Consider the following 26,132-nt stretch of genomic DNA (forward strand, 5'->3'; position numbering starts at 1 on the left):
TCTTGTATTCTTTTGCTGTTTATCACCTTCATCTTTATCTCTGTAACCTTCAGGAGGAGAGAGACCCTGTGGTTCTTGTATATCTACACATTTCTAGAAATCTGATCTTTCCCTCCTCCAAACACATGTATCAAAATCACATGTTTATTGGCTCTGTGACTTGTAATAATCACAGAGTTAATACACTGAATTTCAGTGGTATGAAATTATGTGCATATATTTTTATGGAAACATGACTTAGGATATTTAAAAAGACACACGAATGTCAAAACATTTCATTGAGAAATATAAGAGCAAGCTTCCTGGCCTTGAGCCCCCGCCGGGCTCTGGGCGTGAATGTGTAGGCAGGGAGCTGCGGTGTGCCCCGAGCGTGGCAGCAGGGCAGCTCTCACGGCGACTGCTGTTCAGGAAGGAGTTTGGGCGCATGCTTGCGCGGGTGCACACGTGCGTGCGTGTTTAGTGGACAAGGGGTTTGTTGGAAATTTGTAGCAGGCATATCAGATAATTTGACTATCGTGTTTATATTTTTGAATATATATATAAATATATAAAAATCTTGGTAACACCATGTAGTGTTTCCAATACTATCACTATAAAATGTGAAAGATTTTTTTTTTTTAATGATTTTTTATTATGTTAGTCACCATACAGTACATCCCCGGTTTCCGACGTAAGGCTCGATGATTCATTAGTTCTGTATAACACCCAGTGCACCATGCAATACGTGCCCTCCTTACTACCCATCACCGGTCTATCCCATTCCCCCACCCCCCTCCCCTCTGAGGTCCTCAGTTTATTTCTGAGTCCATAGTCTCTCATGTTTCATTCCCCCTTCTGATTACCCCCCCCTTCTTTATCCCTTTCTTCCCCTACCGATCATCCTAGTTCTTATGTTCCATAGATGAGAGAAATCATATGATAGTTGTCTTTCTCTGCTTGACTTATTTCACTTAGCATTATCTCCTCCAGTGCCGTCCATGTTGTAGCAAATGTTGAGAACTCGTTCTTTCTGATAGCTGAGTAATATTCCATTGTATATATGGACCACAACTTCTTTTTTTTTTTTTTTAAGATTTTATTTACTTATTTGACAGAGATAGAGACAGCCAGCGAGAGAGGGAACACAAGCAGGGGGAGTGGGAGAGGAAGAAGCAGGCTCATAGCGGAGGAGCCTGATGTGGGGCTCGATCCCATAACACCGGAATCATGCCCTGAGCTGAAGGCAGATGCTTAACCACTGTGCCACCCAGGCGCCCCTGGACCACAACTTCTTAATGAAAGAGAGGAAAATGTCCTCAGAGTACTTACCCAAAAACAGGGGGTTACCACCGCCCTCTAGATTACTACAGCCAACGATGAGACTTCATGGTCTGAGGTTACCCCTATACTTTAGAACTTTACTGCCCTTCTGGTAAAGGCCATTGAAAAAATAGTTATGGGATCCTTTTTGAACATCTTAGTGCCTCACGCTGAGGCACTAAGCTAAAGGTAAAACCACAAACATCTATACTGTCTTCATTGGAAAAGTGTCTGTTCATATCTTCTGCCCATTTTTTGATTTGTTTATTTGTTTCTCGTGTATTGAGTTTGAGAAGTTCTTTGTAGATCTTGGATACCAGTCCTTTATCTGTAGTGTCATTTGCAAATATCTTCTCCCATTCCGTGGGCTGCCTCTTAGTTTTTCTGACTGTTCCCTTGGCTGTGCAGAAACTTTTAATCTTGATGAAGTCCCATAAATTCATTTTATCTTTTGTTTCTCTTGCCTTTGGGGATGTGTCATGAAAAAGGTTGCTTTGGCCGATGTCGTAGAGGTTGCTGCCTATGTTCTCCTCTAGAATTTTGATGGATTCCTGTCTCACATCGAGGTCTTTCATCCATTTGGAGTTTATTTTTGTGTATGGTGTGAGATAGTGGTCAAGTTTCATTCTTTTGCATGTAGCTGTCCAATTTTCCCAGCACCATTTATTGAAGAGACTGTCTTTTTCCCACCGGATGTTTTTTCCTGCTTTATCAAATATTAGTTGCCCAAAGAGCCGAGGGTCCATTTCTGGGCTCTCTATTCTGTTCCATTGGTCTATGTGTCTGTTTTTGTGCCAGTACCATGCTGTCTTTGTGATCACAGCTTTGTAGTACAGCTCGAAATCCGGCATTGTGATGCCCCCAGCTTTGTTTTTCCTTTTCAACAGTTCCTTGGAGATTCGGGGCCTTTTCTGTTTCCATACAAATTTAAGGACTGTTTGTTCCAGTTCTTTGAAAAATGTCCTTGGTATTTTGATCGGGATAGCATTGAAAGTGTAGATTGCTCTGGGTAGCATGGACATTTTAACTATGTTAATTCTTCCAATCCATGAGCATGGAATATCTTTCCATCTTTTTATGTCTTCCTCAATGTCTTTTAAGAGTGATTTATAGTTTCTAGAATAAAGGTCCTTTACGTCTCTGGTTAAGTTAATTCCAAGGTAACGTATGGTTTTTGGTGCTATTGTAAATGGGATGGATTCCCTAATTTCTCTTTCTTCGGTCTCGTTATTCGTGTATAGAAATGCAACTGATTTCTGAGCATTGATTTTGTATCCCGCCACGTTACTGAATTGCTCTATAACTTCTAATAGTTTGGGAGTGGCTTCTTTTGGGTTTTCCATATAGAGTATCATGTCATCTGCGAAGAGAGACATTTTGACTTCTTCTTTGCTGATTTGAATACCTTTGATCCCTTTTTGTTGTCTGATTGCTGTTGCAAGGACTTCTAGTACTATGTTGAATAATAGTGGCGAGAGTGGGCATCCTTGTCGAGTTCCTGATCTTAAGGGAAAGGCTTCCAGCTTTTCCCCATTGAGAATAATATTTGCAGTAGGCTTTTCATAGATGGCTTTTATGAGATTGAGAAATGTACCTTCTATTCCTACACTCTGAAGGGTTTTAATCAGGAAAGGATGCTGTATTTTGTCAAATGCTTTTTAGGCATCGATTGAGAGGATCATATGGTTCCTGAGTCTTTTCTTGTTGATATGATGTATCACGCTGGTTGATTTGCGAATATTGAACCACGCTTGCATCCCAGGTATGAATCCCACTTGATCGTGATGAATAATCCTTTTAATGTACTGTTGGATTCTATTAGCAAATATCTTGTTGAGGATTTTGGCATCCATATTCATTAGGGAAATCAGTCTGTAATTCTCCTTTTTGATGGGGTCTTTGCCTGGTTTGGGGATCAAGGTAATATTGGCCTCATAGAATGAGTTTGGTAGCTTTCCTTCTGTTTCTATTTTTTGAAATAGCTTTAGGAGAATAGGTATTATTTCTTCTTTGAATGTTTGGTAGAATTCCCCAGGAAAGCCGTCCGGGCCTGGAGTGTGAAAGATTTTTTTAACCCCCATTTGATACCTTTCCCCAGGGCTGCTGTTAATGGTTTGTCCTCTCAGTTGTTTTCTGTATATTTTACATTAAGTGTGAAGTTGTATGCTTTTATGTGGTTTAAATAAATGACATATTTTAAAATATGTCCTGAAGGTAGTTATTTAATTGATTTTAGCTAACTTACGGTATTCAGAAGAAGAGTGAAAGAAGCATCGTCTTCAAGTTGCTAGCTGTGTTACAGCAAACGCCTTTGTGCTCATGCGTGTTTCTCTAGAGTAGATGTCTTCAAGTGGAATTATTGGGTCAGAAAATACGTTGGTTTACATAGAGATAGATTTTGTCAAATCCCCTTTGTAAAGTGTGCACTCATGTCAGTGCATTGTGAAAGTACCCATTTTCCCCATTCACTGCCTACTTGACTTCCCCAGTATCTTAGATGTGAAATTCTTAAAGATAATAGCCTGACAGCTCATTGCCTGGGTATTTTGCACAGCTATTGGTTGTAGAAATCCTTTTGAAACAAAGTAGGACTAATACTTGGGAAATTGTTCCTTTGTGCATTTGTTTGGGACATATTTTGACTTTCTCACAGGGTCATTCTGTGTTTAAAGGTTACCACAGAAGGGAATTTCACCATGTCCTTCAAGTTAATTTGCTGTTGTGTAAACTTTATAATCAGGAAATAACACTTGGAGAAAATGCTTCACGGTGCAGTCTGACTTCCTTTTAGTTTGGCCTTTAGAGTGTACAAAGGACAAACGAGTATTCTCTTAAGATACTTATTTACACATTGACATTTGCCTCTTCACAGATCTGAGTTCTTCTTCGCATATTAACTTCACTCATGTGGCCGTGTATGAGCTGTGACTCCTGTTCTTTCTCATGGTGGCTCCCCGCGTCCGCCAGGAGATGGCAGGATGCGTGCTGCCGCTGGGGCTGCCAGCCGTGCGTGGCAGTGGGGGATCCTGGCCCAGTGGGAAAGAGTTGGGAGGACTGGGATTTGATCCTCAAAGCGATGGGACTTCGGTGCCCGTGAGTGAACCTCTGGGAGGCTCATTCTGTCTAAAAGAGGATTAACAGCCCCCACCAACGGTGAAGAGTGGAAGTACTGTGGATTAAATACCTCTGCATAGAAGGTGGTCAGTAGCTTGGAACTGTTAAGTCTTACGACAACCTTTCTGCCTTAAAACGCTTTAGAAACAATTTCAGGATTATCTTTAGGGAGATGAAGGAAGCTCTGAATTGCCCCAGAGCCAACTTTGCCATACCCAGTGAACAGGTAGAAGAGTAATAATTAGAAACATTTGTGAGTATTGACCACTTTAAAATGAAAAACTCTTCTTGCCAGACTATACGTCTCTAGTAAAGCAGTTGATTTGAGATAACATTTTACTAGTCCTAATTTTTTTTTAAAGATTCTTATTTATTTGAGAGAAAGAGAATGTGAGCACAAGCAGGGGGAGGGGCAGAGGGAGAAGCAGACTCCCCGCTGAGAAGGGAGCCCCACTTAGGGCTCAGTCCCAGGACCCCAGGATCATGACCTGAGCTGAGGCAGATGCTTAACGGACTGAGCCACCCAGGCGCCCCTAGTCCTAATTCTTGTTTTAAAAAAAGCCTGCGTCCGTTTCTGGCAATATGGAGAATTAGAAATACTTACTGATAGTTACATGTGCTAGGTAATACATTACACACACACATGTATAAACACATATAAATAAATCTTTGTAAATTAATAGCCAAACTGGATGAGAGAGTAAAGGAATTTTCCTATGTTGGGATTTGTTAATGCTGTTGATCTGATGTGTACCTGAAGGTATGTGCCAGTTCCTGGTGGCCTAGAGCCTCAGTCAATGGGCTCTGAACATGGGGCACAAGAGACAAAGGCTGAGTGAGGCCAGTGCAGAGTAGACAGAGGGGACACTCAAGGATAATTTAAGGACTCCCGAAGGGCAACATCTTCCCTGCGGGGGTGCGGGGAGGGAGGGCTGCTGTCAGAATTCCTTAACTACGGGACCATAATCACATTGTTCTGGTGCCAGAATTCATACTATATATGTGGGGCTTTAAAAATATATATATAATTTTAAAGTGAATTGGTAGTGAACACAGCAGGAGAGAACACACATCTTTGCTGGAAGAACTCTTTTTTTAAGCCAAGGCCGCTAAGATTCCCCACAGATAGAGTATCAAGGACATGAGTTCATATTCTCCTATGAATAAACATACATAGAAACAAACTACCCTACGTGAGAGTCAGGAGATAATGACAAACTACATAAGCTCTCAAAGGTTGCAGATAGAATTACCATATAGAATATAAAATCAGTATATCTACTGTGTAGAAATAAATCAGAGACTGAGAATATAATTAAGGATGAACAGGATCAAAATTGACCATAGATTGGAAAAAGGACCAAAGAGATCTTTTATAAATGATACATAGTAATTTAAAAAAATAGATTGATAAAGCACTTTAGACACAGGGAAAGTGAGAGCTGAAACGGAAGATAGACAAAGATTTAAAGTACAAAAGAAAAGATGAAGGGATAGGGTGAAAATGTCGAATGTGTTGAATCTGAATCTCAGAAGAAGTAGGATGGAGGATATATAACAGTCAAAGATACGATGACTGAGACCTGTTCAAAATTGGTGAAGTATATAAATGGGAAGCCAATGAATACTAAATCAGATAAATAAAGGTACATTCCTACTAGATACATGATCGTGAGGCTGGGGCATATTGAAGACCTTGGTGGTGGAGGTGGGAGGGTAATTACAGAGAAAGGACAGGTAACCTAGAAAGGAATGGCAGACAGATAGCTTCTATTTTAATAGCAACTGTAGAAGCCAGAAGATAGTCAAATGATACCTCAAAGTGATGAGAAAAAAAAGCATTAATCTACAATTCTGTATTCAGGAAAGCCATCATTCAAGAATGAATGCAAAGTAGATATTTCAAACTAGAAGAATAGCTAGCTAAAGGGGTCACTGTTTTCTGCCTTTTAACTCTGGGGAGTGGGAAGGAGGAAAGAAAGTCAGAGGGCAGGGCAAGAGCAGTGAGATTTTTAGGAGGTTGTGTATAGCCCCAAAATACTTATAGTAAATGCCATTTAAAAAATTAAGAAACACTTTATGTGAGCTGCTTGCTTCTGATGACTGATAAAGGTTAGATTTGGCTGTCTTTGCAGTTTATAAGGCTGAACATTTATGTAGATGTTGGAAAACTGAGATGGAAGAATGATGGATTGAGGAAAGGGAATTCACGGGCACTGCGGGGGGGAGGGGTGGATGGCTGTAAAGACTCATGAAGGCTGTGACATTAGGGTGCAGGCCAAGTAGCTCTCCCAGGAGAAAGGGATGTCTTGGCTGACAAAACAAAAATCTTAAATCTGCCATCTGGAAAAGAGTGCTGTCCCCAGTAAGTTACATTCTCAGACTCGCCTACTTGCTCAGTGTAACAGGCCATGTCTGAGTTTGTGGAATAGCTGCATTTCAGAATATATTTTCTCTGTAAATTTTCTTTCTGGAAAGACTTTCCTATGCTTTGATGGAAAGCTGGCACAAATTGTTTATCTCTCTATGTACATTCATGAGAGGGGCTCTCCTGAAGTGAGACGGCAGTGTAGGATTGGGTTGAAATCTAAGAATGGGGTAACATTCCGAGGCCAGAGCCAAAGTTGTAAACACTTCCGTGAGGTTACTCCAATGAAGACAATCTGCATTTTGACTACTTTTGGGATTTTATTTTTACTATTTTTTTAAAGATTTTAAGTAATCTCTACACCCAACGTGGGGCTCGAATTTATAACCCGTAGATCAAGTCACATGTTCCGCCGACTGAGCCAGCCAGGTACCCCTACTTTTGGGGTTTTTATCGAACTACTCATACAATTATTTGTTCATTTGTGAGTTTCAGACATAATAAAGAGCTATATCTCCTCGAGATTGCAATAAAGAGATGTGTATGGAATATGAAAATAATTTGAATTTGTATTAATTCTGTTTTAATAGTGGTTAAAGTCCGTATTACCATGATTTGTTTGATCGCTTACCGTGGGTAAAGACAGAGAGAGAGAGAGGTCAAATAGAGTTCTCCCTTTATGTGTTTTAATCCCTGTTTGTTGAAGCCAGAGGTTATTCTTTGGCTGATTCTATACTAAATAAAATACTTTATGTATTTGGAATAAAGAAACTGAAACCATTTTGTTTTCAAGTAATGAAATCACCCTGTGACTGAATCAGAACTGTTTAAAGCTATTACGTAGGTTTGGAATTTGCGATTTTGTGGCACAGTGTACGGTGAATACTCTGAATGTGAAGTCTTCTTGAAACTTTGGACTTGCTTGGCTTTGAGAACATTTCCTGGATCACGGTCATGTTGGCTTGATGGGATTTGACAGTTCTTGAAATTGGCTTTTATTAACTTGTAGGTTCTTCGTTTTAACTTACTGAAACACAAAGTGTACAGAACTCTGCTCTGTCTAATGTAAAGTAAGGACTTGTATTGATCTATTCTCTACAGCCAAATAGTTGGGGAGGCTAAAAGTGATTTATTTTTCTTGTTTTACATAGATTAAATCCACATTAATGATCAGGTTTAATTATAGAATTCCTAGTTGGTACTATAAGTGAGAATATTCATTTTCTTAGAGACGTATCTGATTATGAAAAGACTATCATAATTCTTGTTAGATCATCATCGGTACATGTTTAAGAAATCTGCACGCCCACCTCCTCTCAGTCGCCAAACATACACGGATGACTTTCTGATCTGTGTTTTAATTTCACCTCTCTGAATCCAGGTAACCAAATTCCTTCTGAATCAAGCAGGGTGTAAGAAGTAAAATACTTAGAAGCCTGTCCTTCTGACTTTTGTTCCTATTCATAGGCCAGAGAAGCATTCTCATTGTGTGCTTGATGCATCTTTTGCATGGAATTACTTTTACTGGGGGAATGTACCTGCCTTTTCTGCTCTGAGGGCAGTGCTGTGTAAGCAGAACCTGGATCGTGGATGTTAGGAAGCTTCTCCCTTTCCCAAAAGGGGCCATAAAATTAAGTTTTGCAAGCATTCGGTCATTTTGGGGGGAAGATGATACTTGCATGTTGATAGAATATAATATTGGAAGGTGTGCATTCATCTGGTACAGGACTGTCAGTGCACAGTTTTAAAATGTCAAACAAAAGCACGTTTCATCTGGTGGGAAATCTAAGGTGAGATGTATGCCTGTTTAAAAGGCTAAAATACCACTTCTAATTTTTTAAAATTCGTTTTATGTTTGAAGAAGTAGTCAACTTCTGAGTGTTCCGAAGGAGGTATAACTAGCACTCAGGTGCAAACCCTGCAGGTAGAAGATAAAGCTTAAATCATGGTCCTTTAAGTTCACATGTCATGAAGTCAGACCGTTTATATACTAGTTGTGGCTTGTGGAGCGCTACTTCAGAAATGTTCGTGTCAAGTTTGTTCCCTGCTGGAAGTCTCGCTAATAGGACACCCTCTCCCACTCTGGTAATTTGTCAAGGTGAAGGGGGAGAGGGCTCTGCTCCGCCGCCGGTAGATTTAGGACATCAAGACGATTGTCCACCTCTGGGAAAGAAAATTGACCTTTGTCTTCTTTCTCTTCTAGATTGTCTTTTTACTCGGGCCACTCTTCGTTCTCCATGTACTGCATGCTGTTCGTGGCAGTAAGTACTCTGCGTTGGTTTCCGGTGGGTTACGTGCTGCGTGCAGCTGGGTGTTGAACCTCGGTGCTCCCTGCCGTGTGGCCACCTCCCGCATCCTCCTGAGCTGGGCTGCTGCTGGCCGCAGTGCGGCTCAGAGAAGGGACGCTGTGCGTCTGCCACAGACAGGTACAGCTGTGGAGGAGGACTGGCCCGTCAGGAGAGGCAGCGGACAGGCACACTTGTGGAGCGGGCGGCGAATTGGGAACCTTCAGGACTGTAGGGGGTCTTGCCCGGTGAAGTAGGTGTTTCCTGCCAGTGGCAGAAACCTAATCATCAAGTCTGCCAGCCTGGTGCTCGGAGTCGGTTGACATGCGCCGTTACTTTGGGATGTATTTTCTGCAACATACCATCAGCTTCTGTGTCATCACCGCAGGTCCCCGCTCTGAAGAACCGGGCAAGGTGGCTGCTGCTGGGTGATGACCTGGCCCTAACTGGGAGCCCTGACCTAGGAGCTCAGGGGGCCCCTTTCCTCCGGGGGCTGCTGGGTTTAGGGGTGGAGCTTTGACTCGTGGATGTGAAGGCAGCTGTTGTTGCTCCTTGAGTAGGTTTTGTTTTCCTTCCACTTTCTGAAATACTTGATTGACTGCTTTCCATGGGACGAGAAAGGTTTCAGCTTCTGGAAGAAGCAGTTGCTGCTTCTGGAGCTTAGCATCCCTCCAGTCCGCAGGCCCATGTCTAACTGCTAACCCAGAGAGCAGTGTGGCGGTTGGCCCTTGCAGCCTACACAGTGATCAGTGAAGAGGTAGGAACATATTGGCGTCTGCATTTTGCGTCTCTGGAGATGAGTGTTTATCCAGAGTCACTTAAGGAAGACCAGGCTTCAGGGCATATACGGGAGTCTTTAAAGATCAGTTCAGTGGACTTATTTTTTATAATGTGCTCATTCTCCTATCTCTGTGTGTCTCTCTTCCTCTGTAAAATTAGCAAAATTTGTTGGAAAAGAAGAGAGGGGGAGAAGATCTCTACCCTAAATGATCAGCTGCAATTTTCGTCTTAATTTCCTTTATGAGTGGATTTTTATGTAGTGGTGTTTTGTGTGAATTTGCTGTTTGCTCTCCACCCTCCTTCCTTGGTCACATTAAGTACTCTTGAGTATTTAATGCTTACATTATAAGTCCAGGATGTGTAATATTAAGAGTAGACTGCTGTGAGTTAATTTGGTCTCATATAGAGACGTTTTAAAATCAATTTTTACCGTAATCCTGCTTTCATTTGAAAAACCAAATTTGAGAAGTCAAAAGAATGTAAAAATTACAGATGTGTGCGCTATACAAAATTCAAACCCACACTTTCAAAACCATTACAGTTGAGCTAATTTTTGGCTTCTTCACCATTTCTGGAAATGTAAGTCTTTTGTCTTTGGTTAATTTTGCGAGGAAGCAGCAGGGTACCAATTTAGCAGAATTTGGGGCTTCCTTTTTAAAATACACGCCCAAATGTTTCTGAAAATGTGCCATGTTCGGGAATGTGAGTTATTTGAAGGGAGGAACAAGAAATACAATTCCAATATCCTCTGTTCATTTATCTTACTGGGAAAAGTTAGCATTCTTTCTAAAGGGAGCCGCCGTATGTTTTTCTTTTTAAATAGGGCACGGGGACTGGAGGAGACGAAGGCTAGAGCCATTAGTATCCTGAGAAATCTCCCCAAAGCGGAAGTCTGTGACTGCACTGATGGCTTTTCAGTGTTTGAACATGTTGTATATGCCCACAGCCAGGCCTCGCCAGTGCAGCCTCTGTCATTTGTCAGCCCCTCACCTGCGTGTCAGTATCTTTAAGTCCTTAGGGAGAGACTTGAGAATCTGAAGTTGATACTGATGATTTGCATTTAACTACTTGAATTGTTGACTCTTTCTGATAATCGTCATGAAGTGAGAGCAGAGGGATGGTTGCCACCCTTTTATAGTTGGGGAAATAGGGCCCTTGGGAGGCTGTGGAGGTCTGTCAGCTCTCTGGTGGTCTCTTGTTCGTCAGGTTCCCTTGCTTTGTGATAGACCGCTTGATCTGAACCCTAGTTCAGTTATTTTTAAGAAGGTCAGGTGATGACACGTGACTTTTACCGTTTTTTTTCCCCCCGAGGATTTTATTTATTGATTTGACAGAGAACACAGAGTGGCAGCAGGAGAGGGAGAAGCAGGCTCCCTGCTGAGCAGGGAGCCCGATGTGGGGCTTGATCCCAGGACCCTGGGATCATGACCTAAGCCGAAGGCAGACGCCTAACCAACTGAGCCACCCAGGCGCCCCTCCCAACTGTTTTTAATTGTAAAGAAAATTCTCAGATGTATCATATTCCATACCCAGTAGTGTATGGTTCATCTTTGCTCTTTGACCCTTCTCAGAATATCTGTACATTCAGTCAAATACAAACTTTTACTGAGGGCTCTTCTGCAAAATATGAAGCTATTGTATAGAGGATGAAATTAATACATAGAGGGCCTCAGTGGTGAGCCTGCTCTGTGGACACCCGGGAGTGTATGAGGGGGCAAGTTAAGGATCTAAGCAGAGGGAAAATTACCTTGACTGTAGTTTGGTAACTGGGTCAGTATGAGCTCTTAGAGGTAAAGTTATAATGAAAAGTTCAGATAAATAGATTTGTCATAGACCAAGGCCTTTCTGGAAAGGAAAGTTGGTCAGAGCAACCATGCAGTGCATTTCAGTGACTCTAAGCAGTGGAAATATTTACTTGATGTGGATGTAGGCCCCAGCTCTTATTTCAGCCCCTCAACACACAGATGTCTCCCTGCTTTCCAGCTTTCACATTTATATACAACATTTAACCACCCCCACCTCCTCTGCCAATTCCTTAGGCAGTGACTCATCTTGTTTCCCTAGGCATCTTGGCATCATGGGTCAATCCCAGATTTGGGGGGGATGTACCGTCATTTAAATTCTGAGGACAGTTTTTGATAGCCAAAACTTCCGTCAAGAATTCCTGACACCCAGAAATTAACTTTAAAAAGTCTCTTAAAGAAAATATCCTGACCATTGTTCTCCTCTGGCAGGCAGCCCGGCCCTGCACTTGACAGTGGCAGGACAGTCAGCACCCATGAAAAGCGCCTAGGCTGGCAGGAGCACATGGCAGGGCTTCTTTGCACACAGCTAGTTCAAGTACCTAGTGAGATCCATTGAACTTGGCCAAATGCCAAAGAATCTAAATTTACTTCACTGTCCAGGAAAGGAACCATGTTAGGAGACTGTTCTTTTTTCAGTACATACATATATGGAATGTACTGAAATATCCTGAAGGAAACACGTTTGCCAGCACTGTACTATGGAGCCTGAAATCTCAGACTGTGTATCACTGTCATGAAATCCCTAGGTTAATTACTACAGCGGGGGCCCAAGCACCTTAGTGTCCGAGCTTCAGCTACCCCCCCCCCCCCCCCACAGGATCCTTGGATCTGGGTCTCGCCCCCTCCTGTTTGGACAGTGCTCTTTGATACCACCCGATTCCCTCAAGATTCGTACAGTCCCTTCCCCGCACTCAACATGTAGTACCTCCGGTTAGTGATCTTTCATGAAGACGGTTTCCACAGTGTGAATTAATGCCGGGCACTGGGCAAGTGAAGAGCGCCCAGGAACTGTATGAATCCTGCCTAATTGTAACGTGGGATTCTACATCTAAATTTAGGAATTCTGTGACTCCTAAAGACGGTGAAATTGAAGCCTAGAGTAAAGACTCAACAGAGGTCAGCCTTAGGGTGTTCTCCTGGCCAGATCTGTCATCAGAAGGAGGTGGAACGATATATTCCCTGGCTTAGTCTTAGAAGCTGTGTTTTCAAGAGCAAGGAACATTTCTTTGTCTTGAACTCTCTACTGTTGGTCTAGTTCAGGAGTTGGGAAATGATTTCAGTAAAAGGTCATATCATAGTCAGGCTTTGCAGGCCACAATGCAGTCTCCATTGCATATTCTTTTTTTAAAAAATAGCCCTTTAAAATGTGAAAAACCATCTTTAGCTTGCAAGCTGACCCCCTGACTCTACTTTAAAATGGGGGAGAAAAAAACCTCTTATTTTAAAAATAGATTATTAGGAAATTCTGTGAGACAACAGCATTTTGTAGTTAAGTGTTATAGGATCAAGGAAAGGCAAAATAAAAATAAACCAGCCTCACAAAATATTTTGGTCAGCAATCAGATTTTAAAAGTGAGAAATTAGACCCTTCAATGGAAGCTAGTATTTTTTTTTCCCCAGAAATTTTAGGCAAAAAGGCCTAAATAGTCTACCCTTTGGTTGACAGATAATGAAAGACTACGTAAGTAGGGTCAAAAGACATTGAATTTCTTTATTTAAAAAGCTGTATATATAATTTTTTTTACCCAAAAAAAGTCTGTACCTTTGCATTTGTTTCAGTGTGAACCTGTGCATTGAAAAGTCCTGTTTAATTTGACCAGGTCTTTGTGTGCCCTACAAAACTATCCTAAGGCTCTGCACAAAGAGATTCAGTGTTGGATTCTCTCTGGATGAGGAGGAAGGCCTCTCTGCACGTGTTAGGGAAGCATTCGCCGCCTGCACGGTGGGGCGTCTTCCTACAATCCCTTCTGCCTTTGAATGTCTGGTTATTTTGAGCAAATCAATTCTTTCTGTCCTCGTTGCCTTAAGGAATAAGAAATTGCCTTTATGAATCTCTAGTAATATCTCAGCTAAGAAGCTTTTGTTTATTTCTTTAAAAAATACTGGACATAGTAACTTATTTCCATCCCATTTTCAATAGGTTTTACTTTGCTAAGAGACTGGACACTTTTTTTTTTTTTTTTAAAAAGAGACTGGACGCTTGACCCTACATTGAGCAATTACATTTTCCTGACCAGAAGCCCTGTGTGGAAGAGTGGCTCAGGGCCTGCCCTTGCTCATTTTGCTCTTGTTGTAAGGAAAAACTACATCTGGAACCTTCCTTTTCACAAGGGCCAGTAGTGATGCCTGGTTTTAGTGAGGACATTCCTGGAGGATATTGGTAGATTATCCCTAATGCTAATTATCAAACTATTTTCTGCTTTCTATGCACAATCATTGGTTGTATCTGATTTTCCCTGAGCTCTTTCTCTGATGCACCGCCTGGTCAGGAAAATAACGGTTCCCCTCCTGGAGAGACGGGGGGAAACTGAAATAGGCCTCACTGTGGTTTCCTTTTGAGGCCTTGAGGTTAATTTCCTCTCCAGGTTCTCCTGTGGTGGATGTCTATCCTGCCTCTTGAATAGATGAAAAAGTGGGCAGGGAGCAGTGTAAAGGTTGGTGAAGCATGTGATGTATCCTTGTTTTTCCTGTAACTTTATTCTCTATTTGTGCCTCTTGGAAACCCACGAGCCTCTTGCCTTTTCCTGTGACAGCAGGGAGGACACTAGTGATAGGCTGTTGTTCCTTTCACAAACCTGACTTCTCTTTGCCTCTGGGGAGGACCTCAGTGACCAGCTGCAGGTTATTGCTTCCCTTCTGCCTTTTCTACCCTTTCTCTTATTTCTAGTTGGGAACTTTCTGCTTTGGAGCTTCTTTCACCACAAGGTTGGATGTTAGGATCAGGAGGGATTCAGAGGCCGAGAATTTCTCAGTAGGCAGTACTCTGTCCCCAACCAGTGGACCAGAATCCCCATGGGGCAGGTCCGTGGAGGCCAAACTGTAGCATGCTCAGAGAAGAATCTCAGAATGGGCCTGAGGAGAGCGATAGAGATGGGTAGATGAACCATCTTCAGCTTAGAGCAGGGGTTCGCACCTTGTACTGTACGCAGAAGGAAGTCAGGGAAGTAAACCCCGTGCCCAGTGCCAGACTGCTCTTAAAAAGGAGTCTTCAGTGGACATTTAATGTGTTTGTTCTCGGGAGATTTAAGTTTTTCTCATGGTTTGAAGCCCGGTGTATAAATACTATTCTCCTTCTCAGTTGAAACATAAAACTCCTCCATCATTCAAGTCACAGAAATACAAATTAAGAACAGAATGGGATTTTGATTGAACACAGAGGTGGCTGGTAACTGGCATTTTATCTTTTGGTTGTAAGCAACGGACTCACTTAGATCTCCCAGAGAAAAAATATTTGTTTCTTTTTTTAAGATTTATTTATTTATTAGAGACAGAACACAGGGGGAGGGGCAGAGGGAGAGAAGCAGACTCCCCCGCTGAGAAGGGAGCCAGATGTTGGGCTCGATCCCAGGACCCTGTAATCGTGACCTGAGCTGAAATCAAGATTCGGACACAAGTGACTTGAGCCACCCAGGCGCCCCCAAAACGGTTTACAGTAAAGACACAGATGGGCTCGAACTAGCATAGCACCAGGAACTGAACTGAACTTGCTCCGTCTCACCGGCTGCCTGGCTTTTTGGTGTGCCTGCCACTCTGCTCCATTCTCTGACCTCTCCTCATGGCTTGCTGTCCTTGCCCGACCATAGCTTTTGCTTCCTCCTAAGTTTAGTTTGCAAGTAGCCTATCCTGTATCCTTTAGGTGCTCTTTCTATACCTTCTGAAAAGGGAGAACTCATTCATCTTTCCAGTGCAAATTCCAGAGGCAGAATACAGCCCAGCAGACCTCTGGGTCAGGCCTGTCACAGGTCCTCTTCAGTGCCCTCTCTTGAAGAGAAGGCAGAGCTGTGTGGTCCAGATGGGGCTCCCCCTTCAACTGTGTCTGTGAAAGGACGGTTCCCTCCAGGAGGGGAATGTGTAAGTCACTGACACTGCCACCGAGTGTGTCCGTACTGTATACAACGTTGGAGAGTTCCTTAGTTCTAAGAGAATCAACTGGCTTCCTTACTTGCAGTACATATGTGATTAGCAGGCACGTGTGGGGAGGGGGGAGGTGCGGAGAGTGGAGTGTGCGAAGGCAGGGGCTTACAGAGCCCTCTTATTATAAGCGTTAGCATTAAAGCAGGAGCTCTGTTCCTGTATCTACTACTAAACAGCGGTGAGAGCTTCCAGCACTGTTTCTCTGAGGAGTTACGAACACAGACTTCCCTCAACAGAGTCTTGTTTTTAAAGGTATGTGTATGATCCTCTTTCCTCTTAAAGGGCAAGGAATAGAATAAAGTGATAAATGATTCTGGGAAGCAGTTAAACGAGAGTGGTAGAGGAAGTCAAACCTCTAGTGCCTCCAGAGGGTGAGAAGGGCTTAACATGGAGCTGCCAGGAAGACAGGACCGTCTGGTTTGTTGAAGCTGCTGGTGTAGGAAAGACTTCTGCCTGGCAGCATGGGAGGAAAGTTGTCCAAGTCTGGAGTTGTGGGTATGTCAACTCTGGAACTCAAGTGATCCAAGGTCCAAGAAACTTCAGTGTGTTTACCTCCCTGGGGTCTTTTGAAATGGATGATTCTTCACAGTGATGAACAGGGCTGTAGCTAGGTAATGCCTGGTCTTCCCAGAGCTACACTGAGTATCTTGGACTCAGGGAAACAGCAGGCAAATAGGAAGCACACTCTAAGATTAGCCAGCCTCACCCAGAGCTGAGAATTGTTCTGTGGCCACAGCCTGCATACACGCCACGGCCACTAGTCATCAGAGCGGCCAGAGCCTGGAGGGGAGGGTTAGGTGTGTAACCACAATGGGGGGATTCCTAGTACCCCCTCAGGGTGAAATCATCTCTGGGTCGCCAGAGATGGGGGTAACATCTATACTTGGGTAGATGTGTAAGGAGAAAGTAGCTTAGAGGGGTAAAGGTTTCACTTGAAGTGCTTGGAAGCTTGAGTACTAATCCGTAAGTGAATGCTAATTATTTTCACAGGGATGTTGAGGAATTTTGGGGCAAGCTACCTAAAATCAGGGTCTTTGGAAGGAAAATACTGTTAGAAGAATTTTAGAATCCTAAACGAAGAAGGACCTTCAAAAACCTGTTTGAGTTTTCTTTGGGTTGGAAGCACAAACCAGGACTAGGTGTAAATCCATGGTAGAGCTGGTATTGTGTTTTTCTTGCTTTGTCCTTAGCAGAGAGAGGTGCAGTTCTCCCTAAGGTGCGTTCGTGTATTTGTAATTCATAGGTATATAACCCATGCCTTTAACAGTTACATGAGAAGGCAGCTCAACTCTTGGGGAGTAACCTCCAGAACCTGGCTTCAGCCCCATCCAAGGTTATTATTCACCTTATCACTGGCATGGGTGTGTTACCTAATTGGCTTCAGCTGCCAGATGCAAACTCTGCTTCAACCAGAACCAGCTGTCTTCCCAATTCCAGAATCTTGAGACAAGCCTCTTACTGTTTACATTTTTATAACTAACTTCAACAACAAACAAAAAAGGAAAGGAGGGGGCTCTGCAGAAAGCCAGGAGTACTTTAACCAGCTAATGAGTGCAATTCAATCGAACTGGTATATGCTCTTTTACAACTGGATGTTTCTACTGTATAATACTCGATAAAATGAGACAATCTCTGAGTTTTTGCCAGCTGCTGAGAACTGAATGCTCGCTCACAGCAGTGTGCAAAGAACCGGGGATGGATTTGTGTATCTGTTTCAAGTAGGCAGTGTCCATGGGCACAGCCAGATAGTTTTCTGAGGAGTGCATTTAATTAAGTGTATGAATCACAAATTATCAAACAGAACTTTTAAAATATATCTTAAAAGCATATTCTTATTAGAAATAAGGCAAAGAAAAAATTTTTTTAAAAGACCAGGTTTTTTTGTTTGTTTTTAAAGAAACCAGATTTGCTTAAAGGAAGTGATAGGAAAACTCTCCACACCCTGCTCCATCACAGTCTTTAGGGATGCACCCGAGTCAAAGGCAGGCTGACAGAGAAAAGGGGAAATTCTCAAAAGTCTGATGAATGTAGGGGAAAGTTATGGAACTTAAAGGACACGGTACTCATCAAAGACTAATTCATTGTTGGGTCAGGACTCAACTAGAACCTGTATTATTTGGGGAGATTATTAGATTTACTTAAAATACAGATTAGTCTCCACTGCCCTTTAGAAAAACCTGAGGAGAGTAGAACTCTCAAGTAAACTGAATGAATGAAACTTAAGTCTCTAGACAGACTGGGCGGAAAACAGTAACTTGGCCCAGAGTAAGGACACCCCTGCGCTCAGAATGCTAGCAGTTTATCCCAAGACTGGGAACTAAGGATAACAGTTGGCTGTGAATCAGAATGATAAGAGAGGCTGCAAGAGGAGGAGCTGCCCCTGAAATCTTAGAAAGTCATAAACAAGGAAACCCCTTGACCTGTTTACAATTTGAAAAGTAGTCTAGCCAGACAGGTACAGTCATGAACTGTTCTAAAGACAAGTTTCTAGGGCCATCACTTTTTGTTTTGCTTATTTAAAGGGATTAAGCCTCAGGTGTTGACGAGACTAAGAATGCTTGCCTAAAGCCCTATTCTGTATACAATTTACACTCTGGTTTTTTAATGGTTATTAATAGTAATGACTATTCTGTAATGACTTGATCGTGTAAAACACCAACCCTTTAGGGGTGTGGTGATACTACATAAAGTTTCCAGTTGGTATGCTGAACTCTTTTCTTCTCTACTAGCTTTACCTTCAAGCCAGAATGAAGGGAGACTGGGCAAGACTCTTACGCCCCACACTGCAATTTGGTCTTGTTGCTGTGTCCATTTACGTGGGCCTCTCTCGCGTTTCTGACTACAAACACCACTGGAGTGATGTACTGACTGGACTCCTTCAAGGAGCCTTGGTTGCCATATTAGTTGTAAGTATACAGGATGGCAGACTACGTCTTGATACTGATAAACACTGGGATAAGTAAGTAGAGAACCTGTCCCAGGGAGAAAACTACCCAAAGGCAAATAATGTGGCTCAGTAATTTTTACTGGGTAATCACCCGATGTTATTAACAATGTTGCTTTTTCCAAAAGTTGTAAAAAAGGCTATGGCTATAGTGTTTTGTTAGGTTATTCTGCAATTCATGCCAAAAACAAAAGTGCTAACAGAGTAAAGCTACTTACTCAAGACCTAACTAAGCAACTCTCAATTTAAGAATTTCTTTTAAAAAAACTTCCTGTTAGTCACTTATTTTTTGTACCCTTTCTCTCTTGTAAGGTTGATACTTACTTTTGCCAACTGCTTGTCACAACTATGTATATGGTTTTTAAACTTAAATTACATCATTAAATACTTTTGTCCCATTCTAAGTTTAACTTGTTTTCTGTAGGCTGTGTATGTATCCGATTTCTTCAAGGAGAGAAATTCTCCTTTTAAAGAACGGAAAGAGGACGACTCCCATACAACTCTGCACGAAACCCCGACGACGGGCAATCACTTCAGGAACAGTCACCAACCCTGAAGGTAGCAGAGTGCGCAGATAAAGCTGGCCCGCTTTCTAAAGGAAAAGGATCGCAACCACAAGGCAAGAGGATGCGTTTTCTTCACGGTGTACAAGCCTTTAAGGGACTGCTGCTGCTATACCTCTCGGATGCCCACTTCACCTGTGTGTATATAGTTCCAGTTAACACAGTGGTTCTCTAATAGCTCTCAGTTCATTAAAAGAAATTTCAAGCCTTTCACTAAAACAATACCCACCTGTACATTTTTTATTAAAAAAATGTAATGCTTATGTACAAATGTGTATGTAATAATATGCTTTCTTAGAATGATGCCTGATTGATTGAAGTATAATACATACTGAAATATTTGAGTACAACTGCCTTGAGATGGGAAAACCAAATCAGCACTTCCGTGAGCACTGCTAGTCAACGGTAATCAGGTGGTGAAAAATTTAAGACCCCACATTCGTTTAGCTGACTCTTTATAAGTAGAGGCTGGCAGCAAACACAATATCTCTCTTGATTTTGGTGATTCCTAAGAGAAAAGAAAAGATGGTTTAAACTTCCTAAACCGCGAAGACTAATTAATTCCCCTCTGGTGGGGTTTTAATACAACAATCCCAATGATACAAAATGCTGCTGGTCTAAAAGATAGAGGAGTTCACAGCCGCCTCTGAGAGGAGAGGAGGGTAACTCAGCAACCAGACTCCTGCTCTTGTGACTCTAGACTCAGCAGTACCTGTGTCTCTGCATAGTCTGAAACACCGTCGCGGCCCTGCGCACACACAGACTCACTCACTGAGGGAAGGACTAAACCATCACATGTAGTTAGGTGACCCAAAAGCATGAATTTTCAGCCTACTTCAGGAGACACTTTATTTTTCACTTACCACGTGAGATTCTTTCTGGACTAAGGCAGGACAAACATAAATTTTACTGAAAAAGTTTAAACTTAAACTCTGGTTGATTAAACAGGTCTGCCCCATCAACCGCATGGCAACAGTACCCAGTTTTTGCACACCTCTTCTTAGGACACGGTTAGCAGAAATCATCGGGTTGCGACTATATGAGCAACGAACTCAGAACAACAAGGTAGCTGCTATTCTTTGATGTGTTAAGTCACAGCCCTTTTTCCTGGCAAATATTCAGACGGAATAACCGTAAGCATGTTAGATGCTCCCTCTCGCCCCCTGCCCGCCTCCATCACTACCACCTTGGACTGGCGATCCTTTTTTTTCTGGTCTTCCTACCTTCTACCTTGCTCATCTACAGACTTCGCTACAGTGCAGCAGCAAGGACTACCAGAGCACACCGCTCCTGCGGTCAAAACCTCCAATCATTTCAGAGCCGGGGGCCAGGGGGGTAACATGATCGTCTCTTTTCTCCTTCCTACTATTCTACTCAGGGCTCACTCTGCTCTAGCCGCACCGGTATCTTGCTGTTGGCTTACGTCTATCAAGCATACACCAAGGGCCTCAATACTACCTTCTGAGTGGAGGCCCTAGGCCATTTCCCATCCCTCAATTCCTGTTGTCTCTTCCTTTCTTCTCCAGACTTATCACCACCTGAAATATTTTAATTGTTGACTTGTTTATTGTATGCCTCCCCACACTAGAATGTAAGCTCCGTGAAGGCAGGGATTTGTGGTTTTTTTGTTCACTGCTGTATCCCCTGGTGCTTAAAACCATGCCTGCACATAGTACACAATAAATATTTATAAATGATTATATATAAAATCTCAAAACTTCTTCCTGCAGAGACACACTAAAATTGCTTAAGTATATTACTAGATGGCCCTCCATGGCATTCAAGTGAAGAGCATCTGAAAATTCTTCCTACACTGTGGCCAAGAACTCAAGTCTCAAAAGATTGCCTTAATTATTAGAAAAAGCTTACAGACCGGATACTGACCTTCGGCAAATTTGTTTTCCAGCTCAGTGTTTCCAATGGCTTTTGCTGCTTGACACATCTGTCGAAGCAGTTCTTCCAGTCGCCGCATACAACGAATTATGCTGCCTGTAATGAAAAAGAAATCAGTTGAAAAGTGGAAAATAACCAGAACATTAGAACTTTTGTTAGAGGCAAGAAAGGAGAACATGGGATGATTAATAGTACTTTGAGGGACTTCCCATGCAGTAAATGAGGTTGCAGACTTGACAGGCTGCCTGGCAGGCACTAGGAGAGATACAAAAAGTTTAATTTCCCATCCTTGACTAATGGTGGCAATTCCTAATTTATTATAATGTGTTCATATTTGCTCTTATAAGTATACAAAATGCCCTGGGAGCAGGGGGGAGAGCAACTTTGGGTTAAGGCCACAAAGATCACACAGAACCTGGGTCTGTCAGAATGAGGAGGTCTCTGTCAGACAGCAACAAGGAAGACCACTGGGGCAATGCAGAGAAGTGTGACGAAGTGCAGCTACTCCAGGACCCCGAGGGTGGCCTACTGAGGTATCTGGATACCATCCTGTGAGGAGAATGCAACTGAAGATTTTTAAGCAGTGGACGAGTAACGGGATCAGATTTGTCCATTCATTCATTCATTCATTCATTCATTCCATTCCATTCATTCATGCTTATTCATTTGAGAGCAAGAGACACAGCACAAGCAGGGGGAGCCTCAGAGGGAGAGGGAGAAGCAGACTCCCTGCTGAGCCGGGAACCAGACATGGGGCTCGATCCCAGGACCCTAGAGGTAATGACCTAAGCCCAAGCCAGATGCTTAACAGACTGAGCCACCCAGGCGACCCAGATTGTCATCTTAAAGGTGAAATCATTCATTCTTCTTGACCTTAAATAGACTTTTGTCAGTGCTTTCTTCATATAGTGTGTCCTCAAGGGAGCACAAAGGAGGAGATAAGTCTCTTCCCACTGGATTTGATTCCCTGAGATCTGTGGTTTTGTTGTTTTATCAAAGCTGAAGCTGTAAACATCATTTGACTTCTACCACACTTGAGCAAGGAGGGGCCTGGGATTCTTTCTCAAAGAGCTATCTGCTTAAGTTTAAAACTCTTGGGACTTTAATGTGTGTAATACATTAGAAGTATCAGTTCTGTCTGATACACAAGGTATGAATTCCTACTTTAAGTCCTTACCATTATTAACTCCTTAGAACACTGAAATAATACATTAGCATGTATCGAGTTCTTGTAATACACTCACTGTGCACGGTTGAGTTTGCCTCCTTAATGCCCTCCATGTTCTCTTCCACTGTGCCCAATGGTTGAAGGGAAACTGGGGAGAGTTAACTCAGAAAGGAGAATGTAATCTGAGCTTAGATGAAGGCGAAAACAAAAGCCATTTGCCCAACAGAGTCTGCATAATGCAGCAGCAAGTTTCCACACACATAGAGAGCACCTTCTCTCCCTGTGGGACAACGTTCCTGGCTGCGGAACCCACCAACAGGCCAGAGAAATGAAAACACTATGATGCTACTTCATATTCTGGGAGGTCCGTGGGATGACACTGGTAAGGAAGATGACCAGCGCACAGGTTACCTTAAAAGAAAAACGGGGATAATACCCTTCCATCACCTACCTGTAGGATGGTCACCTACTTTAGATTTGGTTCAAAAGAACGAGCTGGGACACCAGGAATTAAGAGGAAAAAAAGACTCGATGGATACCCAGGTTCTAGCCCAGATTCTGCCACTAAGTAATTAAGCTCTGTGACCTAGGCCCTTACCCCATTCTCATTTCCCTTTCTCATTTCTAAGATACGTAACAATAAATACTCTTCAAACAGAGAGCCTGATCTACCTAACTCTGATTTTATGTCACTTGAGATAAGAAATGTACAAATTCTTTGACACTGGCAATAACTCTGAAGGGATAAACTGTCATGATATAGCCCTTTAGCCAAAATATTCAAAGTCTATTGGGTTTTTTGTTGTCCTCATTAAAAGGTTCGTGGAGTTCTGGGAGAGAACTCCAGCTCTCAAATACAGCCTATTTCCACTACACAACTCTGTCAAAGTTATTTAGCGCCTAACAAGGGACTTCATAAAAGTCAACAGCAAAAGGACAACCGGAACAGATCATAAATTCTGTAAAATCCAACTAATCACATATATACACATAAAACCCTGAGGACTTTCTTGTATTACTGGAGAGTAAAGTTACCGACGTTCCTAGTGACATTTAGGCATCAAAGAAAAGAGAAATTAGGGCGATGTCCAACATTTTCTGAATACTTATTTTGTGGTAGGTCGATAATACATATTTCATGTAAAACTTCTCATTTGACATTTACACTTTGACAAGTACTATCATCCTCATTTTACAGAGAAGGAAAAGGAGAAAGGGAAGTTGCATACATAACCTGACCAAGGTCAGAGCCAGGAGTAAATGATGGAGTCAGGATTTGAATCCAGACCAAAGACTGGAGAGCCCAAGCATTTAACCATATTGCAGTGCCTCAGAGAAATGATATATCTTCTAAATTTTCTATAATAAATATTACTTTATAAATTTCATTTTATAATTAAATTTAGTTTATACATTTAAAGTAAGAAAAACTGTAAATACAAGTTTTTTAAAAGGTTTGAGAGCACACATGCACAAGTGAGGGGCAAAGGGAGATAGATGGAAAGAGAATCCTCAAGCCGACTTCCTACTGAGCATGGAGCCCGATGTGGGGCTCGATCCCAGGACCCTGAGATCATGACCTGAGCTGAAATCAAGAGTCAGCTGCTTAACCCTCTGAGCCACCCAGGTCCTGCAATATTTTGTGTTTTAGGCTCTAAAAGCTCTTCACTTCTGTAAAAATCTTCATTGCCAGGTAGTGCCAAAGAATTTACATTAATGAGTTTCTAGAAGTAGTAAACAGTTAAATTGGCAAGTAGAATCCAGTCAAATAAAGAGGTCTGTTTTCTGAATCAAAGTACAGGTGTCTTGTAGTAATATCAGCAAAATAAGACAACACGTTACTGTGGATCGAGATGGAAATGGGGAGTAAGGAACTGAAAATGGTCTATTCTCAGCTACTCCTAAGCCTGACTGTAAAAGGAATGAGGACTGAGGGTACAGGAGGATTGAGGATTAGTCAGAATTCAATTTCTCTACTCTAGCCCCTGGCCCACGACAACCATTAATCTCCTTTGTCTGTATGGATTTGCCTATTCCATACATTTCATATAAGTGAAATTACACAACAGGTAGCCTCTGTGTCTGCCTTTTTTTACTTAGAACCTTAATGTGTTCAAATTTCATCCACATTTTAGCATTGATCAGTACTTCATTCCTTTTTATAGCTGAACACTACATTATACTGATAGACCACAATTCATGCATCCACTGATGGACATTCGGGCACACATGCAATCCTCAGATTCATCCGGTTCTTGAACAGAACAGTATCATTCTCATTGAGGATGGAAAGCAACACCTTTCTCTGAACAGTGTTTCTACCTCCGGCTTTCTGGCTTTCCACAAAGTGGTCCCCCACAGTTCATGTCCTGAATCTGGTTTAATATTCCTATCTAGGTGGTTTTAATGAGTCTGATCGGATGTCAGGATCACAAATGTATTTTCCTGTACGTATTTACCACTGGATTCCAGCTTAGACTAAACCCTTTCTGGAGGGCAGAGACTGCTGCTCACGATGCACCCAGTATAGTACCTGACTTCCCACTACAGTCTCAGTCATTATTCATCACATGTGTAAGTATCAAGTACTAAATTCTAAGTAATTAGTACTAAAATTTTGCCAAAAGTGAAACAAATGATACACGTTAATAAATGGTTACTCTATTATTATTAGCAAAAGTATTTCTAAGGCAAATCCACTGGAAAATCCCTAATGACACTGATGTCCCGTGACCTAGGGAAGTTGGTAAAACTACTCCAGCTGAAAGGCATCTGAGAAGAGCGTGAATGGAGGCAGAGTGTGGGAATGTACTACAGGGTGAACAGTTTCAAGTGAGAGCACATGTCGTTAGGGGAGCTCCTGTGACGAAGTAAGTAGAAAAGCAAGTCCTTCGTGTGTACTGGAGAGTACAATACTGTCGCTGTTTACACAGAAATCAAACTGAACAGCCTCTGAAAGCTTACAATGGATCCACTACATGAATTCACAGACGGAAACCCTAGGCTAGAGCCTCTACAAATTCTGTTTTAAATTGCTCTTCCAATTTAGTTTGATAGAAATAAGAAACAACCACATTCTTATCATTTTTTTCAGGGTGATAACAGAGGTTATAATTATTTGTATGAAGTCTTCGAAATTCCTCAACTGAATCACAGTGTAAGCTCTTCTCCTGCATTAGGCATCCTCTCAAACACACGGTATTCATCATTACAATGTTAACTAGTGCCAGATAATGTTTGGAAAATACTTAAAACTACTTCTGAGGCTCAGGACATGAAATGATCAGACACATTTTCATATAAAAAGAAAATTAAGAATCTAACTGGAAACAAATATGGTTTGAGTGAAGGGCATTTTAAAGTTCCAATGCAATCATTTTCTGCCCATAAAAGTAAAGACACAATGTACCATGGGCTAGAGCTTTGATTACAGTATTTTTCCAATTATATAAAGCGTGTACAGTAACAAGATGAAGAGAGAACGGCTATGCTGAAATGGAAGAACTAAATAACAGCAGGGTAAAAAGCGGGGGCACACAGTATGCTGGAAAAAGGAAATACTCTAAGTAAATCGAGGCTCTCAGTTATTTTTTTGCTGTTTAATGTTTTATTTCTAAGAGTTAATACATAGTCCATCCCAATTTTAGAAAAACTATAGCTGATACAATGGCACCCAGACCAGAAAAACATGAAGATTACGCTGATGTTAGACCCAACTTCAAGTTTATAGTTACAAACGGAATTCCTCAGATTTTCAAACTTCAATTCCTCACGCAAAT

The 26,132-nt window shown here is 42.0% G+C and overlaps 2 protein-coding genes across 4 annotated transcripts in view; one reads left to right on the forward strand and one right to left on the reverse strand.

Annotated features, from left to right (window-relative positions):
- Nucleotides 1–20,992, forward strand: part of PLPP1 (phospholipid phosphatase 1) — a 93,726-nt gene extending 72,734 nt beyond the window's left edge. For all 3 annotated transcript variants that reach the window (XM_040622256.1, XM_040622258.1, XM_040622257.1), the window contains 3 exons: nucleotides 8,985–9,042; nucleotides 18,515–18,691; nucleotides 19,154–20,992. In XM_040622256.1, coding sequence (XP_040478190.1) covers nucleotides 8,985–9,042; nucleotides 18,515–18,691; nucleotides 19,154–19,285 — 367 coding nt within the window. In that variant the 3' untranslated portion in view covers nucleotides 19,286–20,992. The remainder of the gene's footprint in view (nucleotides 1–8,984; nucleotides 9,043–18,514; nucleotides 18,692–19,153) is intronic.
- The window catches only part of MTREX (Mtr4 exosome RNA helicase), a 92,927-nt gene continuing 86,309 nt past the window's right edge, over nucleotides 19,515–26,132 (reverse strand). Inside the window, exons 26-27 of the mRNA XM_040622255.1 lie at nucleotides 21,177–21,281; nucleotides 19,515–19,800 (exon numbers count right to left, since the gene is read on the reverse strand). Of these exons, the coding sequence (XP_040478189.1) occupies nucleotides 19,748–19,800; nucleotides 21,177–21,281 (158 nt within the window). The 3' untranslated portion in view covers nucleotides 19,515–19,747. The remainder of the gene's footprint in view (nucleotides 19,801–21,176; nucleotides 21,282–26,132) is intronic.

The sequence above is a fragment of the Ursus maritimus genome, unplaced genomic scaffold (genome assembly GCF_017311325.1).
Source record: "Ursus maritimus isolate PB19 unplaced genomic scaffold, ASM1731132v1 scaffold_5, whole genome shotgun sequence".
Lineage (NCBI taxonomy): Eukaryota > Metazoa > Chordata > Mammalia > Carnivora > Ursidae > Ursus > Ursus maritimus.